Raw genomic sequence first — 21,629 nt, forward strand, 5'->3', positions numbered from 1 at the left:
CCTTTGGCCTGTTGGGCACACACCCTACAATGAACTAGTACTTTTTTTTAGTTTTCACTTTTAAACAATGTAATGAATGTGTACACAGTTTGTTAAAAGACCCTACATAGGAGAATGAATCTTGCTAAAGAGATCATCTCCCAAGATACCCTTGTATTTTTAAATAGGGTCTTCACTATTGTATTGCAACAAAGAAACCTAAATAATTCTTAAGTTTATGTGATCTAATGTTTCCATTATCATTCATATTAAGGCAACACTTAACATACCATATGGAAATGATTTTCATTATTCAAGAGTCCATTAAAAGCATACAACAAGAAGCTATCCTTATGTCTCGAGTTACGCAGCTATGCAAAATAGTCCCTCAGGGGCACATCAAAGTTTTATTTGGAAGAACAATGTTATGCATTTAATACATGGTTTCAGTGTTTGCAAACAGCATGCTAATGCCTTTAAACATGTCTTTAACCTTCTTGGATTGCTATATATCCTACATGCTTCATACATATTTCCACTTCTATGCATATAATCAAGATCTACATGTACAACATCTACCCATATAATCTTGGATAATGCACGGGTACATTTCTGTAGATGCTATGTAACTCTGTATGTTTTGGTAAGTCAGACTTGTATCACAATTTTTAATAAATTACGGTATTTCCTAGTGTTTTGATGGTACAGATGAACAAATTTATCTCACTGCCACAAAGTCCTAACATCTCCCATTTTTTCCCTCTCTCCCCCTTATTTCTTGGCTGTACTCTCCTTTCTTTTCTTTTACATGAGTTACGGTCTGGCCCTTCACTTAGTCCATATTCAGGTCACTCAACTGGCAGAAAATAAGCAGGATTGGGGGTGGGATGTAGAGGGTGAATATTTTTCTGCTGATTTAGTAAGTGACTCAGAGGAGAGACTGTGTCAGGACATGGCAAGAAAGGCAATCAGAAAATCTCAGGAAGCAGGATCAAGTGGTTTGTGTTTTGTTTTGTTTGGGTTTTTTTTTTAGAAGCAGCAAGCCATTAGTTAAGCTAAGCAGTATCACAGAATCACACTTTCTGCAAGACTTTCAGGGAAATAAAAGTAGAGTTCAATACGAAAAACTAGGAAACTTTCAGGCAGTCTGTCTTGACGATTAATTTCATGTTTATTCTTACTGCTTTTCGCACAGCCATTTTTTTCCTAATATACATTCATTACTTTTTAGTTTAAACTCTGTAAGTAGTTTTGGATCTTTTTTCATTTGACATCATCTGAAGTCGCTGACAACTGTCTGTTGTCCAAAGATAAAATGCAAGAAGACCAAAGCAACAGGTTGCAATGACTCAAAATGACAATACATTAATGGACTGGTCAATGTATAATCAAGCTCGTATTATAGGAAGAACTGAGCACAAACTTGATCTCCTATGCCGCCAGGTTGCTGAATGTGGAGCAACAGCTATTGAAACCAAAGCCAGATTTCAAGATTTAGTCTTAGATCTGAGGTAGATAAGAGTGAAAATCATCAGTTCTGATCTGGATACAAGAACACATATAGATGTATCTTATATTGCTTGTAACATACCATATGAAAGTTCTCAACATCTTTCTTCTTTCTGCTACTCACTACCATGTTGACCCATACCCCAGTGGTTTGGTCGAGATGTTCATATGTACTGTACACATTTGTCCCCAGTCACCTTTGGCATTCAAAGAGCAAATAAATACCTGGCAAAACTACACCACAAGTCGTCTACATCTCTCTGAGTCCTGTGAAAAAATAAAGCACCTAACAGAAGTGCTACATTTGCTGCAGAGTTTGTGAGAAATGGTCTTATCAGCACTCATAAATACAGGGTGTGGGGAAGCGTTCTAGTTTTTTTGGTTCTACTGATTATGTCCTGACCACACTATTTCCCACCTGTGCGCAACACAGACTTATCAATGCATGTTGGCATTAAGAAAGATTATCTATGAATTCTCCATTACCAAAATCCCTCAGAAATCTGCACATTAATGGATCTCTCATTGATTTCTGCTAAGTACTAAGTCATGACTGTTAAACTTTACTCATTGTTTACATACAGCATCAGGATGTAACAAGATTTAAAAATAAAAAAATAACATTTTAGAGAAACAAAGCAAGAGAGAGAAAAGAAAATTAAAAGGCTAATCTTTGTACTTACGAAAAGCTCTATAGAATTCTTCCAGAGCTAGGTGCTTGTCACTATTATAATCATCGTATTTCAGCAAATCGAACAGAGAGCAGTCAGACAGATCCTTGCCAAGCTCATCCCGTTTTATTACCTGACAAGAAAATTATAACCATGAAATTACATTTGAGCTCTTAGAGTTCTCTGGTATAATTAATTGTTTCTAATAATCATTTAATAGATCATTTTAAGGTTGCTGTGGGGCAATGAACTGCAACTGTGTAAAGTCAGGGATTTCCAGTTACTTTGTAATTATTTATTGCAGTTTTAAAAGTTAATACCTTTAGGACAGACTCACTGAGAAAGTTTTTAGAATATATAGAGGATATTTATAATGGGGCTAGACAGAAGCACTATGAAGACACCGAATATTAAAGCTGATCTTACTTTACATGTATAGGAATGATGATTAAGAACTCAAATATACTTGAGATAATAATTTCCCAAGTACACATGATGTAATGTCTTTTTCCTCTCAGTCCAATTCCTAACCAACAAGAAACAAGTTCAAACATTTTAAAAAATAACTAAAATAAACTCCTATTACCCCACTAATTGTATCAACTTCTTACAGGCTTTTGACAAGCCTATTACCTTCCCAAAGACCTGTTATACAAGTAGCTGACCTGAAAAGGCTCCTGTTTCTCAATGGGGCCACATAAACTTTGCAAATCCATCATAATTAATAGCTAGTAGATTTTTAACTCCAATGAACTTCTCACAATGTTCTTTAACTTGTGCATCATTTTAGTTTAAAGTCTGTAAGTGTTGTAGACATGTAACTTGATTCCATCTGAGGAATTTTTAAGATGTTGATAACCACAAATATTCAGAATTCTCATTTTACAAGGTGCATGTATTCAAAACACTATCCCATGAAAATACCAAAGCTAACTTAACTCTGTTGTAATGTTGCACAGTTTAAAGTTTTGTAACAGGCACAGAAAAAATGAATATAACTGTAGTTCATTCCTTTGTAAAATAATTACTTTTCCTACTCTCTACATGTCTTCCAAAATAACTGCAAAACCGTTACATTTGTATTATCATGTGCTAGCTTCTGAAAAACAGAGGATACAGAGACTTTTGTGTTTCAGTTGCTCTGCAAAGGAATCAGCAGGAATAGAAAGGAATGCATTCACTTATTATTCACGTAAATAGAAAATTTCTAAATAAACAGTAGAGAATAAAAGGAGCATTAGAGCAAAGAAAAACAACACAAACATCCTACCGGAATTAATCTTATATATATTAATATAAAAACATTCTAAAAAGATAATGACCTTGTTAGTACATTAAAAAGGATGAAAACCATTCACAAATGTAAGGAAAATCACCACAAAACCGGCTTTAGCTATTATTAATTAAAGGTAAATACTAATGGTACCTGAACACTAGGCCTAGATACTTCTCATATTTTAAAAGCCTGTTTATTAAGTTTACATTAAACTGAATTAAGAAAAATTGCAACAGCTAGTACATAAAGGACAAAAATGTAACCTTGGAAAAATTAATAACCCAAACTAAGTCCATTGTAGTCATACAAGTATTACTAAATATATAACATTGTATATTGAAAACTTCACTCTAGAAGAAATATCTGAGATTTCAAGGCCATGAAATGTGTTTAAAATCACAGCTGTTTCATGAAAAAGGAATATTTGGGGTGAGAAGCATTGTTCCCTGTGCTTTTTTTTTTTTCCATAAAAAGTGATCTGAAATAGTTTAAAACACTTGTTCCCACTAGCTTCAATTGTACAAGCAAGGATTAAACTTTACACTTAAGGTGATGCAACAAAACCTTTGTTAAAGCCCACCAACACCCGCTAGTATAGTACCATATTTTTAATTGCGTATTAGTGTTCTCAGCTTCAATCCTTTGAGTTCAAATCTGTCTTACGATGCTTTTCATTTATATTTGGTCAATTTTATTGAAACAAAAAATAATAATAATTTTTAAAAGATTAGTCAGAATGATTGAGATATTTCCGAGACTGATGCTGTGGACAGGTTATTTAGACAGATGTCTAAATAGACATCTTTATGCTGGCAATATACCTTGGGCTTCTTTGGAAAATTCACTGTTTTGACAAATACATAAACCCTCAAAAAATGTCCATTAGGACAGATTTTAGAAGGTACAGAAGTGATTTTATCTTAATTATGTGTAATTTGATGCTGAAAGAGCTGTTCCAATTTTTACCCAATAGGAATTCTCTTATGTTGGATCTAGCCATCTCCCAACTCTGCATGTGATCTGTGGATCAGATCTACTCTGTGATCAAAAGCAAAATTAATATTTGTGGAGATTTCGGTTGGTTGGTTGTTTTTTTCCTCTTGAAGTGGTGGGGGATTAATATTCTATTACAAGAGGTACAACTCGGAATAGGTATTAAGGTGTTGCAGGGATTTGTATTTTGAAAAATCATCTGTTTCTGTAGCAGCCTGCAGTTAGATCAGATCGACTGTGATATGAAATTACTACCTATATGAGACTCTAGTAAAGCAAAACTGACTACTTGCAAAGCCATTAGCCAACAGAGAAGTCATTTAGCAACTTATGTTAGCATGAAGTGTTTTAAAACCATCAGGATCAAACTGCCTGTTGACAAGAGTCCCAACTCACTGGCTGAGGAGACCTTTTTCTTGTTGACATTACCTTCTAACAGTATTTCACATATCAGTGAAATTCTATACGGCGGGACATATAACGACGCAGCGCAAATATTCAAACAGGGCAAGAAAAATTGCCAGTATCGGTTCGAGAAATATACAGTGGAATTCACAAATAGACTGTGAATATTTTTAGTGTTTCTAAATGCTGTAACGACATGATATTTTAACACCGTCTTCTAGGAAATACAACCTGTCAGACAACCCCATTTTTCATGTTCTTTTACTTACATAAGGGATTTAATTTACAAAGGCAGCTTGCTGAACATAATAGCTTCTTGTAGGTATTTTTAATTTCACACCCTACACTATTACGAGAGAAAAATAATACTATGCCATACAAATAAGGCATATACTGCATGAATAATAATGTAAGTAATTGCAAAACCTGAAAAAATAGATGTCAGTAAGGAATCATCAATGTCTGAAACAATCCAGTGGGATTTTAAAAGTCTGGGGTCTCATCCCAATCCTTTTTGATAATCTAAAAATAAATATAAAAAGAAAATTGGCAGATGGTATATACTGTTGAAGTGAATAATAATGAGAAGGACAGGACAGCATATGGAATGAAATGGTTCACATGGTTGGACGTTTTCAGGAAAAGGATCTATGTTTTCACAGAGCCAAATGCAAGGCCATTCATCTAAAAATAAGAATGTAAACCATACCTTAACGAGGATAAATGGGCCCTGGAAAGCATTTTATCTGAAAAAGAGGCAAGTTTTGCTGTGGATAAGGAAGTCTCATAAATTCCAGGATCATTCTGTAGCCTAAGCAAGCAGTATGATCTTTGGAAACGTAACAAGGTAACGGGGGGTAGAAAGGCAATGTTGGGACTGGTACTGAAATATGGAATACGGTTTTGACTTGCACATATTAAAATTTAATGTTGAGAACTAGAAGCAAATTTTTCAAGTTAGAAAGCATCCATGAAAGCAATCAGAAGCCTGATGAAGACCCTTTGCATTAAGAAAGCTGAGAAAAATCAATCTTTACAGGGTTTGGGGGTTTGGTTTTGTTTTTATTTAAAGGGAGACTAAGAATTTACCATATTGCATTCCACATGTACTTTCACATGGGGGGGGGGGGGGGGAATAAATATGAATGTTTCAATTTAGTAAAAAGTTAATAGGACAGGAAAAAATTAATAACACTTTTGAAACCATAAAAGAAAAGCTATAGGAACAATTAACCTTGAACCCTGGGACTCTTCTTTGACTTTCATCCTTGAAAACTTGATGTTTTCAAATCAAGGCTGCACACTTCCTTGTATACCTTTATTGCTTCAGCCAAAAGCCAGACATTATTGTTTTTTAATTAAAATTTTAGGACAAATAGAATAAGATTCCATGTCTATGATACAGAAGTTAGATTAGATTATCTAAATTGTGTATCACAGATGATCTAACAGCGTGCCTTAAGTTTTAAATTCTATTAATCTCTGTCTATGGAGGAGAGAAAAGTAAAATTCAAGGAAACCAATTCTTAAGCCAATTCTTTAAACCCAGCCTGTCTTCTCCTTGGTTAAACTAAACAGACAGTAATTAAAAGTAAGGGAGGCAGGATAGAAACAGGCAAAATTTTTAGTCCATCACATGCTAGAAATAAAATTCTTACTATAAAGGTTAAAGACTGATTAAGATGATCTGCACAATTTTATGATTGTGCCATACAAGTCATGCATGGGATTATTTGATTTCAGACTTCTTGAGATGAAAATCCATACCAGAGAACATTCACAAAATACCTATGCTGACGAATTTTACTTTACATTTCCATAAAGACTGTGAAGTACTTACTTTCCATATCGTGAACAGGTAAAAGGTAAGACATACAGCGAAACAGCTGCTCTGTTTATGGCTCATTGTGAAACCCCATAAATACTGGAAACTTATCTAAATTTTCAAGTTAAATATGGCCTTTCTGAACTATGAACCCTACCCTTGAGAACTGAATACTCTTTGAAACATGGAGGAGGGATTTCTATTATTTGGAAAATACTGTATATTTTAAGGATACAGCAGACAATTATTTATTTCCCAAGAAACAGCATACTGTTAGCTTAGTGCAAAACTTCTCAGGAATTTAGTCAGTACTATTCCAAGTTTTAGGAGACTATGAGAGGTAATCTAATTAAAAATGACAAATTGCATGTCAGAATAGATTGTTTCATTCATTTCAATTTGATTTCTGACAGCCACAATGAAAACTCTGCAGATGTCATGAAACTAGATCAGAAATAACACAACATTTCCTTTATTAGTCTACCTTATCAAAAATTTTGTCAGTCAGTGGTTTTTTGGTCGCCTGTGATTGATGGTCTCTACGTACCTTCCTCAAAGAAAATGCTATAGAAATACAACTACAAACAAAAACTTCCCTTATAGTGAATGTGGTGGTTCAGTTAATGTGAAGTTCATCTTCCCTAAAAGCAAGTATCTCATCACAACAGTGTCACTCAGTGCTTTATCTAAGTACATCAAACACACAACACTGTGGGAATTATGCTCCAAATTAACTCTGACTGCATGAGGTTTTCATTTACCTTGCTCCACCATCTTCCACAGCAGTATAACTGTGGAAATTAAAAGAATTGATCATTTTTGAAATCAAATTACTAATAAAGGTTGGTACTTTTTTCCTTGCTTTAAGTTTCCTTAACCCAGTTAAATCACTATTCTTCTTACAGTTTTCCAGCACATTCTCTAGGGCAGCAACACCATCTTCTATTTGGTGTCTATACCTTCAGGGATTTGAGGTAGAGTGCGTAAAAGATATGGGACTGCTGCATCACAGAGTGGGTCATCCCTGAGCAAGCAGCGATCTGAACTGGTAAACCCACAGGGAGTGGCATGGTACTGTTTTAATGTAAAGTCATCATCTCAATTTCAATTAAGGGTATTATCTCAATACTGTCCCATACTAATTGAGTTATGCTGCTCAGATATGAGGTTTCTCCTGCAAACTTACTCCAATGAGAGTCACACTTCCCTGCCTTTCCACTTCCACACTTAGCAGGAGGAAGATTTAATCTGATTCAAAAGATGTAAATGTGCCCTTAGGTGTCTGCAAGTATAATCACAGAATGACAGAATGGTAGGGGTTGGAAGGGACCTTCAGAGATCATCTAGTCCAACCCCCTGCCAAAGCAGGTTCACTTAGAGCAGACTGGACAGGAATGAATCCAGGCAGGCTGGCCTAACCTTGAGGTCATTGGCTACAGAAAGGGATAGCCTAGGTAACCCCAGCTTCAGAAACTGTTTCTTCCGTATTTTGCATTAGCCAATCACTAGACTGTGCCCACGTAATCTGGTGTCTAAGGTCCTCTTGTTTAAAAGCATTTCTACTCAGACTTTAGGCATGGACTTTGTTCCTAGCCAGAAACTGAGAAAATCATAGGTGCAAGGTCATCTGATGAGGTTGCTAACCCGCTCTCTATTATATTGTAAAAGTCATGGCAGTCCGGTGAGGTCCCCACTGACTGGAAAAGGGGAAACACAATCCCCATTTTCAAAAAGGGAAAGAAGGATGAACCAGGGAACTATAGGCCAGTCAGTCTCACCTCCGTGCCTGGTAAGGTTATGGAGCAGAGCCTCCTGGAGGCACTGCTGAGGCAGAAGAATAACCAAGAGGTGATTGGGTACAATCAACACGGCTTCACCAAGGGCAAATCGTGCCTGACAAACCTGGTGGCCTTCTATGAGAAGGTCACAACATCAATAGACAAGGGCAGAGCAACTGATGTCATTTACCTGGACCTGAGCAAAGCCTTTGACACTGTCCCGCATGACATCCTGGTCTCCAAGCTGATAAAATATGGCTTTGATGGACTGACAATTCAGTGGATAAAGAACTGGCTTGACAGCTGCACCCAAAGAGTGGCTGTCAATGGGTCCATGTCCAAGTGGAGACCAGTGACAAGTGGAGTCCCTCAAGGATCAGTACTGGGACCGGTCTTAACATCTTCGTCAGCGACATGGACAGTGGCACAGAGTGCACCCTCTGCAAGTTGGCCGACGACACCAAGCTGTGTGGGATGGCTGACACACTGCAGGGAAGAGATGCCATCCAGAGGGACCTTGACAGGCTGGAGAGGTGGGCCCACACCAACCTCATGATGTTCAACAAGACCAAGTGCAAGGTCCTCCCATCTGGGTCGGGGCAATCCCAAGCACCGATATAGGCTGGGCAGTGACTGGCTTGAGAGCAGCCCTGAAGAAAAGGACTTGGGGGTGCCGATGGACGAGAGGCTCAACATGAGCCGTCAGCGTGCACTTACAGCCCAGAAAGCCAATCGTATCCTGGGCTGCATCGGGAGAAGCATGGCCAGCTTATCAAGAGAGGTGATTCTCCCTCTCTGCTCCACTCTCATGAGACCCCACCTGGAGTACTACATCCAGTTCTGGAGCCCCTACTACAAGAGAGATATGGACATGCTGGAGTGTGTCCAGAGAAGGGCCACGAGGATGATCAGAGGGCTGGAGCACCTCTCCTATGAGGACAGACTGAGAGAGTTGGGGTTGTTCAGCCTGGAGAAAAGAAGGCTCCAAGGAGACCTTTATAGCGGCCTACCAGTATCTTAAGGGGGCCTACAAGAAAGCTGGTGAGGGACTTTTTAGGATGTCGGGTAATGGTAGGACTAGAGGGAATGGATTAAAACTACAGATGGGACGATTCAGACTGGACGTTAGGAAGAAGTTCTTCCCCATGAGGGTGGTGAGACACTGGAACAGGTTGCCCAGAGAGGTGGTGGAAGCCCCATCCCTGGAAGTTTTTAAGGCCAGGCTGGATGGGGCTCTGAGCAACCTGGTCTAGTGAGAGGTGTCCCTGCCCATGCTAGGGGGGTTGGAACTAGATGATCTTTAAGGTCCCTTCCAACCCTAAACAATTCTATGATTTTATGAACTAAACAACAGGAATAAACTAATTAAAATGTTATCTTACTTACGCATTTAGCAGAAATTAATGCTGAATGTATATTAAATTACTAAATGAATAATTCCTTCAGATTGTTTTTAAGATGATCTATAGTAACCAAGCTGTTTATAGATACAGCTCTACTCATCTAGAGAGTGCATTCTTCTAAGGTATGGCATATTCCGGAGATTTACAGGTAAGTACACATACCTACACACAGCCATAAAGACAACAGTACTTAATTTCTTACATAAAAGTTGTTATTTTTTCAGTACATTTTACATTAGAACTCTTGAATTTATGCTTTATGTAAAGATGATATGCATACATACACCTACACCCCAACCCTGTGTATTTATCTACAAACGCACATGGACATGTAACTCTATTTAAAGATTCATTACACTTTACGAGAAATCCGTATTTCTGATGTCATCTGTAATTGAAGCATATTACACTGATATGTGAAAATGGCATATTTAATCTTACAGTAGTTCCCATAACTTCCTTGAAATAATGAACTTCGTATAGTTTCCTGAGAGTGAGTGGTTGGTTCATTTGGCTGTTTCTTAATTGGTTTTGTTTAGTCTCATTAACTGTAATGAAACGGCGCTGATAAAACATCAAAATAAAATGCAGAAGTAAGGATGAGTTTTTTATAAAATGCAATATGTTAACCTGGTAAATAACAGAACTGTATGCAGATATTTGAAATTATAGATATTCGTTGATAAATAAGGTTGCTAAACTCTTTCTCTGACTCAATAGAACAGATTGTTAAAAAAGCAGAAAAGGAAGAGGAAGATTTATTATTATTATATATTCAACTTGCTTTCGGACTATGTCACCTCCTTTTTCTATAAAGTGTTGCTTTCTTAGCTCACTAGTATAAGAAAGAAATAGAAGTAAAGCAGTTCTAAGTCTAATCAAGCATAGATTATTTCACTTTCACACACAGAAGGAACTTGAATTTCACTGTCGAGCAAGATGAAGTATTCTTAAAGCTTAAGTATCTTCAACTGCGAGTAACCAGAAAAGGCTTACTGTTTATAAAATGGCAATTCCACCATACAGGAATAACTACATTCATCACTGGAAAAACACATTTTATTCTCATGTCTCCCCATAACATTTCTGATATTGCTTTCTCTTCTATACAGCAGTAAAAATGTACAGTAATCAAGCAGTCTATAATGACAGACAGACTGAAGTTCAACTTATAACTTTGTATTAAATTCCAGTTTGGCTTTGCATAAGATAAAAGGCAATAGATAAAGAAGTGAACCTGTTAGAAACTGAATATTCATAGCTAACCAGAAGAATCAATTATTTTCCTTTATTTTGGATTCATTTAAATTCTTTCAAAGTGCTTTAAAATCAAAACAAAACAAAACAACATCAAGGAACCACCACACTTTACCAGAAATCTTGCAGATATGTTGTATTTATGTTAGACTAGAGGTGATTAAGATGATAAAAAATTCTGCCTATTTCATAGCCCACCCTTTTGGAAGGATAGATACTCTTTCTGATTAGTACCTACCTCTCAAAACAGATTGGGTTAAAGGTTACCTTCATGAATAAGTCTTCAGAAAAATCAAATCACATCTGATTTTCCAATATAATATTTGGAAACTAGAACATTAAATGAGGGTCAGCAGTGAAAGCAGTCAAGTCAGAGAAGAATTTATATGGGCAAAAATGTTCACTAAGCCTGCATGGGGGCTACATAATCCCACCACCCTTCCATCTTCATTGCAGATTACTTTGGCTGACATTTACACTGTGTAATGGAGTTTTGGTTTTTTTTAACTGTAATTCTGCATTAGACTACAGAGCCATGAAAAAAAAAATATTCCTAGATGCCTAAATTGTCCAAATGAACAAAATAAACTATAGTTTGCCGATTTCTAATTCATTGTTATAGTACTTGACTTATTTTTTTAAAACTTTCTCACAATTTGAAATAGCTTTTTTAATAAAAAGCAGTATTTTTGCTTTTTCTGGAGAGGAGTATTTGTTTCTCTTGCCTCTAGATGCAAATTCAAGAACTTTATGATTTCCAATCCAACATACATCAATAAAAATTGGAGCGTTGCTGTCATCATTTCCAGTCTCCAACTGATCCATTTCAATTTTATATTAGGTAGGATGACTATATGGACATCTATGAGATGATAATAAAATGCAATCCAAGAGCCTGATCACTCTCATTGCACAGCAAGATTGAGGAGATGTAAAATTTAAGATGCACTAAAAACTGAAGTTCAATATTCATGTGAACATGAGTCCTTGTTGTTTTCTACAATAAATATGTTATTTTTTGTATTCCCTTAATATGATTAAATTTAAAATGCAGAAAGGCACTATTTTTTATGACTGGTCTGCAGATTGCAAAACTTTCGCTGTATTGTGAGAACAACTGAGAAAAGTTCCCCTAATCCTGAGAACATTTTCAAGAGTATTTCATTCAAGAGCCTCCCATTCAGCCTTAGGGAAGTTCAAAGACCTTTCTAACCATTGCCCCCTCACGCTCCCTGCAATCATATTCTCAAAGAAGTTAATGGGCTCAGCATTCTCTCAATGCCAGGGACCTCTCTCACATCATGAATCAATACCTTCTAAATAGGGTGTTCAAGACTAAAACTTTTTGTTCCTTTTCTCCTACTACAGCAATTCAAATTGTTAGAAATACTGATAGCTATCATATACGCTAAGGGCAGAAGAGAGCAAGAATCTAATCCCACTTTGCAAAACAATCTTGATTTACCAAGCTTTTAGTTGAACAAGGACAAAAAACACTCAGTGGGCTAAACCACAGGAGGACAAAAAAAAAAGTGTCAAGTTTTCAACAATCAAAGATAATGCTCTGAAAAACAATGCATTCCACTTAAAGACATTGCTCTAAATTCTTTTAATTTGTCGTCTTGTTTTAAGTCTCCAGCGAGAACTGAGTCACGAACCTGATTTGTTCTCAGTAAATATGCAGGCTAAAATCTTCCTTCAACAGATGAAGGCAAAGATTTACAAATATTTGCTCTTAACTGCAAAACCACACACTATTCTGCGTTTTGCAAAGGCGATTCAGTGATTCCTTTTGTCATATGAAAGAGACACAAAGGTTCTCAGCTGAAGCTTCCGCTGTCAAGAAGTCTTAACAAGAAACAGATAGAACTTCTCTGTTTTAATTCTACTGACTAAAGAATGATTTCTGAGGGGAAGAAGTTAGTTCATTGTGTCTCTTGTCAAAACATACAATAACAAACCACACAGCGCTAACAATGACCTTATTTTATATTATTCTTTAGATTGAATAATTTGGTATTTCTGCAATGAATTTTAGCAAAAAAACCAAAGCACCGTGTTTGGGCTGTTTGACCTGTTTCCATGCTTGTGAAAAAGCATTACTTTACAGTTGCCGTTATAAACTCATTTTTATAGAAAAAAGTATGTGCACTGCCATGCAACGTAAAATACAGGATTATGATTAACGGTGGCGTCTGACAAATTTTACTTTTCATGACTTTTTAAGTGGCTGACTAGCATTAGACTCATTAATATAGTTCAGCCGTGATTAGGTTTCTCAAACATGGACTTCCACATCACCTAGTAAATCAAAGTACATTTGCTACAACAACACTCTCTAATAGAGTTAATCCTAGGTAGATTGAAGCTAGTGCTGTCATGCCTACCAGAGCAACAATTACCGGCTTACATCCATAATGAGTTAAAGCTTGCTGTTTAGAGACTACGATGAACTCTCTTTCCAAGACTACTTCTGTACTTCTCTAGCCCCAAGTTATATGAAGCAATAACGCTTGTTCAGTATTCCAGAAGTGATTTAAAATATCATTTTAATAGTTTTTAACTTCTAAAATACATCCATACAGTTGGACTTTACGATACCACACTGTGGATAATAAAACAACTCATGGTCAAAGCAACTTACGGTGTTCTAACCCTCTAAGGTATATCCCAAAGCATTGTATTCGGATTTCTAAATAATCACTGCAGACTTTCTGAATAATTCATCTTTTCCAAAATTATTGAATGAAGTTTTCAACCTCAGAGACTAAAGTGAAGGCGTTCTAAGACATAATATACCATGTGTGTCCTGACAAAGACAACTGAACAGCTACTTTGCTAATGCAACAAAATCTAAATCTTACCTGAGATAATTCATTAGAGTCCACAAGTCCATTGTTGTCTGAATCAAAGTAATTAAACATTTGATCTACAAGAAGTTTCTTTAAAGCCATTTTCTCATCATTTGTTTTATCTTTTGATTGTGCAATGTATCTCCGATTTTGAAGATCCAGTAACATATTTTTCACTTTAGTGTATTCAGTAGGTTTGCATTTATCTCCTGAAAAGAAAATACACAAGATTGTTTTGAATTTGATTTCTTATTAAGAGTTTAAAAGTAAATTTAAAAAAAAAATAAAAATAAAATGGAAAAGCAGGGAGTATTAACTTATAACAATACCCCAGCGTTGCTTCATGAGGCAAGGAATTTTTCTATAGTAGTTTCTTTACATATCATTTCCTTGTCTGGTCTTCAGATGTAGGCCAAAAAATGATTGCACTTCTAGATACTTTCTGTAGACAAAGTCTTCCCTGTATGGAAACTAAGGAAAGTCTTAACAGTTTCCAAGCATGTACTTTTTTTTGATTTAGATCATTCTGGAAAGGTACATCTGAAGATTTCTTTAAAATGTTATCTTTAGTAAAGCATTTGGTATAAACATTCATAAACTGAATACTGCCATGTAATATATGCAGTAAAACCTGCAAATATGACAGAAAATTATACACTATAAAGAACACATTTCATAATAACATTTGACTTCAGAAAGGAGAAATTACATTCACAAGCTAGCCCTGCCTTTTCATTTAATGGACACAGCAAATTTATTTGAACAAGAGAAGGTGGGATTGCCAGAGGAAGAGAAAGGGTATCTTTGACAAGTTTATTCTTTTCATTATCAAGTCTTCTATAAAGCAGAATTTGCTACAGCAAATGCCCTACATACAGCGATTACAGTCACTGCTTATTCTAAACCAAAGCACAATATAGTGTATATGTCTGGTATTCTCTTATTAGATTGCTGTATACTTTAAATTGAACAGAGAAACAGTTTAGAAGTTCTTGGTTTTATTATGATAACCTTAGTATTTCAAAGAATTTTTTATAAGAGGAGATGAGATAAGTAAACGTGGACCAGCAAAATACCATGTATTTGTTGCAAACATATATTTACAGTAAGCTACTACTTAAGTCAAATCCAAAGAGCAAAGTCAAGGCCAGAGCGATATGATGACTAGCACAAAAAGTTATGTTCCGTTCTTGTTTTCAGATGCTAAGTTGAAGATATAAGTATTAATAAGGAACCAATATCTACCTCACAGAAACTGCATAGGAAGTTGTTTTGCTTTGCAAGTGGATCCCACTTAAGAAATGTCTAATTTACCTGTATGAGACTGGAATTTATTATTTTCGTGCATTTAATAGTATATGCATTATTATGGTGACTGCACCATGTACACCTCCGTCACCATTTCATTAGGTCGAGAGAGAAAAAGCTCCCAAATGCTTCTCACTATCCTAGAGAGACTCAGATCTAGAAGAGGAGGACTCCTATAAGAGAAGTTAAATTGTGGAAGTAGACAAAATGTTTTTAGGAATCAAAACCACTCTAGGATTATTTTTTTTTTTTCTTCTAAAAGCCACTGCCTGCTATGTAGCTACCTGAAAATCCCAACTGAAGTAACAGCTGTAAACAAAACCAAGCTGTATTTAACTGGCAGCCTAAACTATGCATGGTATTTGCATATTTGTCCTTCCCTGCCAGAGGCATGGAGGTTGAGGACGTACAATTTGTAAGAGTTGAATTCTACATGACTGCTTTTCAGGGTACTGATGCAGAAATACTTGGTAGGGAAACATGTTTATTCCTTAGCCATCCTGGATCTGCAATGAGCAAACCTGTCCATCTGAATGGATGCCGGCTCCAGGTGGTGGGGAGGGAAAAGAGCACTTAACTTTAACATACTCTAATTCATCTGGGTGAATTCCAAAAGACTGGGCCAGGAAAACAAGTATCACCTTTGTCTCCCCTAGATAACTTTTTCTGGCTGTGGTATCCTGACAGAGACACAGTTTAGTTTTCTTCTGGTACAGCTGAAATCCGACACCATTTTATCTACACTTCTGGGGCAAAAAAACCCCAAATCCTACGTATTTCTTAGCTACTATACTACTCAGACCTGTTTACCACGTCCAGATTTTATCCCCTGCAAATTATTTTTGATCAAATGGTTCTCATTCTGCAATTCTAGAACTGCAAAGAGATATGTTTACTTTAGAGATACACAACAGAAGTAAAGCAGTTTATTTCTTAATAGCATCAGTTAAATCCTGGATTTGTCATAGTATCTGTGATAAGTTAGAAAGAGAAATGGAAAATGAAACAAAAGAGTCACACTGACTTTTTTTTTCCCCTTGAGGCACAGTATAATGCCTCTCACTGTAATGACTGATCAAGAATTGAATACAGGTTCTCACTTCTATGGATACAAGAACGATGTTAATGTTCATTAAAATATTTAAGGTTGTTTATTTATTAAGTATGGAGAACATTTGTATGGGTAGCACAAAGATTCCCACAGGAGAGATTATACAAAGTGTAAATTTAGAGAAAAAATAAACTGTATAAGTTACATAATGATGAAAAGCATTGCAATAGTCACTTTGCATACTTTTAACCCATAACAGTGTTTATGAAAAGTAGTTTTACTGGAAGTTCAACCAAAGAACGTAATTTCCTGAGAACATGCTGCTAAAATCTGTTATAGGTGTTCCATACTGAGATAACTTTTCGTTTTTATTGTTCCTTTGATGTCCTTTGGAAATATTTTTAACCTGAAGAGCAGCTCAGACTCATCAATATGTTGTACTAATTGCTAACAGAAAATATGACTGCCTCTTTCACATTAAAGAAAATAGAATTAAGGAAAGATGATGTTATTTAATTACCTAAAAAGTTGTTTTTTATAGATACCGAAACATTAATCAAAATGGCAGTCTGTTGAAAATCAGCTGCAAATAAGGTGACTACAGTTCACAAAACAATTTCATGTCTCTACACTCCATCTTCAGTAGATGATCATTTTATACTCAACAATGGTGTTAAAGCCTATCCTCCTTATGGGGTTGTTTGTACCATGCCTGTAAGATAATAGCTGTAATTTGCTCTCAGTGTGTATCTGCTCACTTTACAGATCAACCTGACTGAATTACAGTCCCAGCCACAACAGCCCATTGGCTTCCAGCGTGTGTATTTTATGTTTGCTAGAGCCCAGACTGATTCTTTTAGTGCTTCACTAACTTGTTTGAGAGCTAGTCCTCATGATGAAAAAACTGCTAACACCGTTCAGACAAAATCTCTGCTGGTCATCGTTTATGGTTTAAAACAGATGCTATTTTGTTTCTCACTTATCTAAATAGGTTAGTCCGACCCACATAAAGGACAGCTTTATCAACAGTAGCTTCATACTCCCTGCAACCGCGCCGTGCCACAGTTCTCTATAATATGAAAGTAGCATTCCCCTATCTCTACCTGAAAAGGATGTAAAGGTCACTGCACACGAGCACGTGGTTTGCCTATAAGGCGAGTAGAACAATACTTAGGTATTTAAGCACACTGACAATACTCTACACTATCTTAAAATGACCTTAAAAAAAAACCATTACAAATAAATGCTTTGGTTTGGCTCCTGAGTTTGGGGCGGGTGGGTTGGTATTGTTCATGACAGACCACACTAAGTAATACAAAAATAACCTGAATGATTTTTCCCTTAGACATTGCGTGATAAATCTTGGGAGAAGCATAGATGTTCAGGGGTCTGGGTAGACACAGGGTACATGCTGCACATGATAAATGGTTGGTTCCCCCGCCTTATCATACTGATTGAGAATATCAAACTTCAATACTTCGATGTTTGTGATAAAAACTAGGCGATATGCTTAGCTATTAAAAGTAAGTATATAAGTAAAAGTAGCTATCACAGTAGTTGTTTAAGTTGAAAACAAGGGTTTGTGTGGGTTTTTTTTAATTGCAGCAAATAAAAAAAGGAAAATAGGGAGAAAAGTATTGTTTGCACACTTACATAAGTGCAGGTTACTTACGCTCTTCAAAAAGAGCCTGAACACTGTACAGCAATTCTACCCCAAAGTCTACAGCCATTTTTTCCCTATTACTGCTTTAGCTTTCATTATGTTCGGCAAAGTAATCTGTTGCAATAGAATTAATATATTTTGATCTAACACCCACCTTTTAAATCTTACTATGCATTCTCGCAACAGATTTTAGACCTGTGACGGATGAACCTTTAGTTTATGATCTAAGCTAATTACAGTTGTGGTAAAACAGGTTTACATAGCTAAACTATATTAAAATATTTTCATTTTGTACAAACAAACTGGAATCGAAGTGCCGTTCTCTGGTCCCATATCTTGTAATTTCCGAAATAGTGAGAGCCCTGGAGTTTACTTAATTCAAACTCAAAAATAGTACAAAAGTGGAAACACTTGACTGTTTGCTTCCATTCGGTTCCACACAGTTTTGCAGCTTTATCTCTGTTACCTAGGAAACAGCTGAAAGTTAGATTTTGAGTGCTACTGTCCTCCTAGACAGTATTGAACAGATATTTGCCCTTAATACAGGAAAAAAAAAAGTTGTATTTGACAATTTAAGTCTTACTTGATTTGCAAGAGAGAGATATATTTCAAAACTAACTAGTTATTTATGAAAACTTGGCAAATTTATATACACATTGTTCTTAACACCTGTAGAAAAATATTAAAGAATCAGCTAAGATAATAATTTAGGAGTCACTCCTTAAATCCAAATTCAAATCTCAGATTTTTGTATAACATAGTTTTTGGAAAAATACTACTATACACAGAGAAGGAAAGAAGGAACACATAATTTAAAAAATAAAGACAAACCATCTGATTTCTGTTTTCGCTTTTCACCACTTTCATGGGTAATACAGGCATTTTAACCTTACCTTGCGTTAGCATCTCCATTTACATAGCAGGAATAATTCTTATATCAGAGACTTATCGAATCATTAATATTCATGGAGACTCTATCTCCACTAAAGTCATTAGTTGCTGAGATACAACTGGATTCTTAGATATTTTATGATTTTGAGCTGAGTTGTATCTATGATTCTATATAGCACAAATGGTTTCCACAAAGCCATTTTTCCTTCAAGATTAAAATAACTTTGGATCTCCAAGAAGTGGCAACTAGTTTTCAGTGGACTATATTGCATATGAACAGTTTTAACTATTCCAAAACGAACATTATCATAAACCGGATTTTTGGAAATAGAATAGAACTGATAAGCAGCAAGCATATACACCCCCATACACAGGACGCAGAAGTCACTAAAGACCTGGTTGGATATGAATCCAATTTCAAACATAACACAAGAGACAATTTGAAGGTCTTCATCCATTCAGTTATTTTTCAAGATTCAATTTCTATAGATGAAGCACGAAAGCTGTAATCTTACTTGTAACCCTAACAGATAAAGGAACATTTTAAACCACCAAAATTGCTTTGGTTTATCTGAAAGAAACTTCAGGTTCAGATATCATTTCACAATATCTTATTTTCCAATCTCAAACTCTTATTTTCCAAATCTAGAGCTCAACAATTTTGACCCTTATGCTCCACTCTCCTTACTGAAGCTCTGAAACTGTAGTTGAAGAGAAGCAATCTCATTTGTACATAGACCTAACTCTTGATCTATGGTCTAAAGGTTGAGGGGGATGGGGAGGGGGGCTTTACACTCAAAACCAGTATTTTCCAGTAAAAAATCCTGGATAAACAGGGATTAACATAAAAACTTTTCCGTGTTGTAGCTATATTTTAAATAAAAGGTGAGGCTTTTCTGACACTTTTTAAAAACATAAGAGTTTAAGGCTGCAAAACGTGGCCCTGCAGAGGCTCAACTTTAGATATTCAGAGACCCCAGGGGAAAAGAAAAAAAAGGAAAAAAAAGACATTTCAGATCGTTCTGGATTTGACTTTTGGTTTGGTTTTTTGGGGGGGTTGTTTTTGTTTTTTGGTTTCTTTTTAGCTAATTTAAACAGCACTCAATCAGCACATGGGCTGCTTTATGTCTTATTTTTTAGCATCCGTACTTTCCAATGACATATATAATTATCTAAATTCAGTTTTACTCTCAAAGTCACACAGTGTTGAGCACTTCCAGTTCTTCAGTTCTTCCGTGTATATAGGTCCAAGTAGATACAAGAATTGTTAAGAAATTTCAAGTGTTTTCTGTTTATTTGTAACATACATATAAAAACACCTACCACATACATAAACAGGCCCACAAATACAAAATTTTAAATTTCTGATCGTTCAAAACTATAAATCTTAAGACAGAAGTCACAATTGTACTTAATTACACATATCTGCACAAGTCTGGTGTCTGGTATTACACGGAGACATATATAACCAGCTTTTATACTGTTTTTATACACTTTTTAAGTAGTGTTTAAACAATGAATAGTTCGGAAAAAATATTATTTTCATTAAAGATATACCACTTAGGTTAAATACTATTAGAAGCGGAATCAAATTTGCATTAAGAAAACAGAAAAATAAGTAACAGTATTCCTTTTTTTTTTTCCCCAGTTAGAACAAATATTATATGGTGTGAGAAAGATTAATCCAAAAAGTAAACGGGAAATTAAGAAAAGGACCAAAATCAGCACTTGGGATGGGGGTGGGGTGGGGGGGGTGGGTGTTCTACTTGTTAATGCAGAGTGGTTAACATATCACAGATCCCTTGACAGAAGAAAATAGGTCATATAAACTTTCACCTTCAAGATGACATTTGAAGGCTAACGGAGGCTGACAGTAATAATCAAAACATCATTTTCCACAGCTGAGAAAACACTGAGTGTACAGGTTGTTGGGACTGCATCTTAACATCATAAATACCATAGGCAGAGTTAGTATGGAACTGGCAGTTACATACTGGTTAGTATGTAACTTACCTCAGGGTATGCTACTGTAAAAAAGAAGAGATGAAAATGGGCAAATTTAGCAAACATGCCCCATTTTCCATACATAAGAGATTATTTCAGATATGTTGTTATTCTTTTCCTAACGTGCTGATGAGATTACTTATTCCCTGATTTTTTGTTTTCTTGAATCAGCTCTAGTTTTCAGATGAGTTTTTCTATTTGTCCCGTATGTTAGAAAAATAATTTCAATTTCACAAGTAAAAATTCATAGACAACATTAATAAGAAGATAACCTGGACTTCCACGTCCTTCCTAGCTTATTAAAAGAAAAACTGAAGAGAGAAAAATATAAAAGGAGTGTGCCCCAAAGGCAGGCGCTGCTAAAAATGAAAGTTGAGATAGGAGTTTAATGCAGCATTTTATTTTCCCCTCTAGTACAGTTAACCCAACCATTGCTGTTAGTCTTCCTCCCACAGGGCTTAGACAATTTTTTACTTCCAGTATCTACAGTGACTGTGATTCTGTGAAAGCTATGAAATGCTATAGGCTTACATAAAAAAAAAAAAAAAAAAAAGATTAAGAAGTACTCCAAATCCAGCAGGGAAATACTTATGGGATGTAAGCTAAGCCATAAATTTGTGTAGACTTCTGGAGTTCTGCTTTTGCTTCTCAGGAAGCATGTGTCAGAGGACTCTATTTTATTTAAAAAAAAAAAAAAAAAAAAAAAAAAAAAAAAGAAGTTACTGAAAGAGATGAAACATGACTTAATAAGTCACAATCTTCCT

The 21,629-nt window shown here is 35.8% G+C and overlaps 1 protein-coding gene across 2 annotated transcripts in view; it reads right to left on the minus strand.

Annotated features, from left to right (window-relative positions):
* FSTL5 (follistatin like 5) overlaps nucleotides 1–21,629 on the minus strand; it is a 317,506-nt gene that overhangs the window by 133,782 nt on the left and 162,095 nt on the right. For both annotated transcript variants that reach the window (XM_063336243.1, XM_063336242.1), the window contains exons 5-6: nucleotides 13,961–14,157; nucleotides 2,172–2,292 (exon numbers count right to left, since the gene is read on the minus strand). In XM_063336243.1, the coding sequence (XP_063192313.1) occupies nucleotides 2,172–2,292; nucleotides 13,961–14,157 (318 nt within the window). The remainder of the gene's footprint in view (nucleotides 1–2,171; nucleotides 2,293–13,960; nucleotides 14,158–21,629) is intronic.

Source organism: Chroicocephalus ridibundus, chromosome 5 (assembly GCF_963924245.1).
Source record: "Chroicocephalus ridibundus chromosome 5, bChrRid1.1, whole genome shotgun sequence".
NCBI classification, from domain to species: Eukaryota; Metazoa; Chordata; class Aves; order Charadriiformes; family Laridae; genus Chroicocephalus; species Chroicocephalus ridibundus.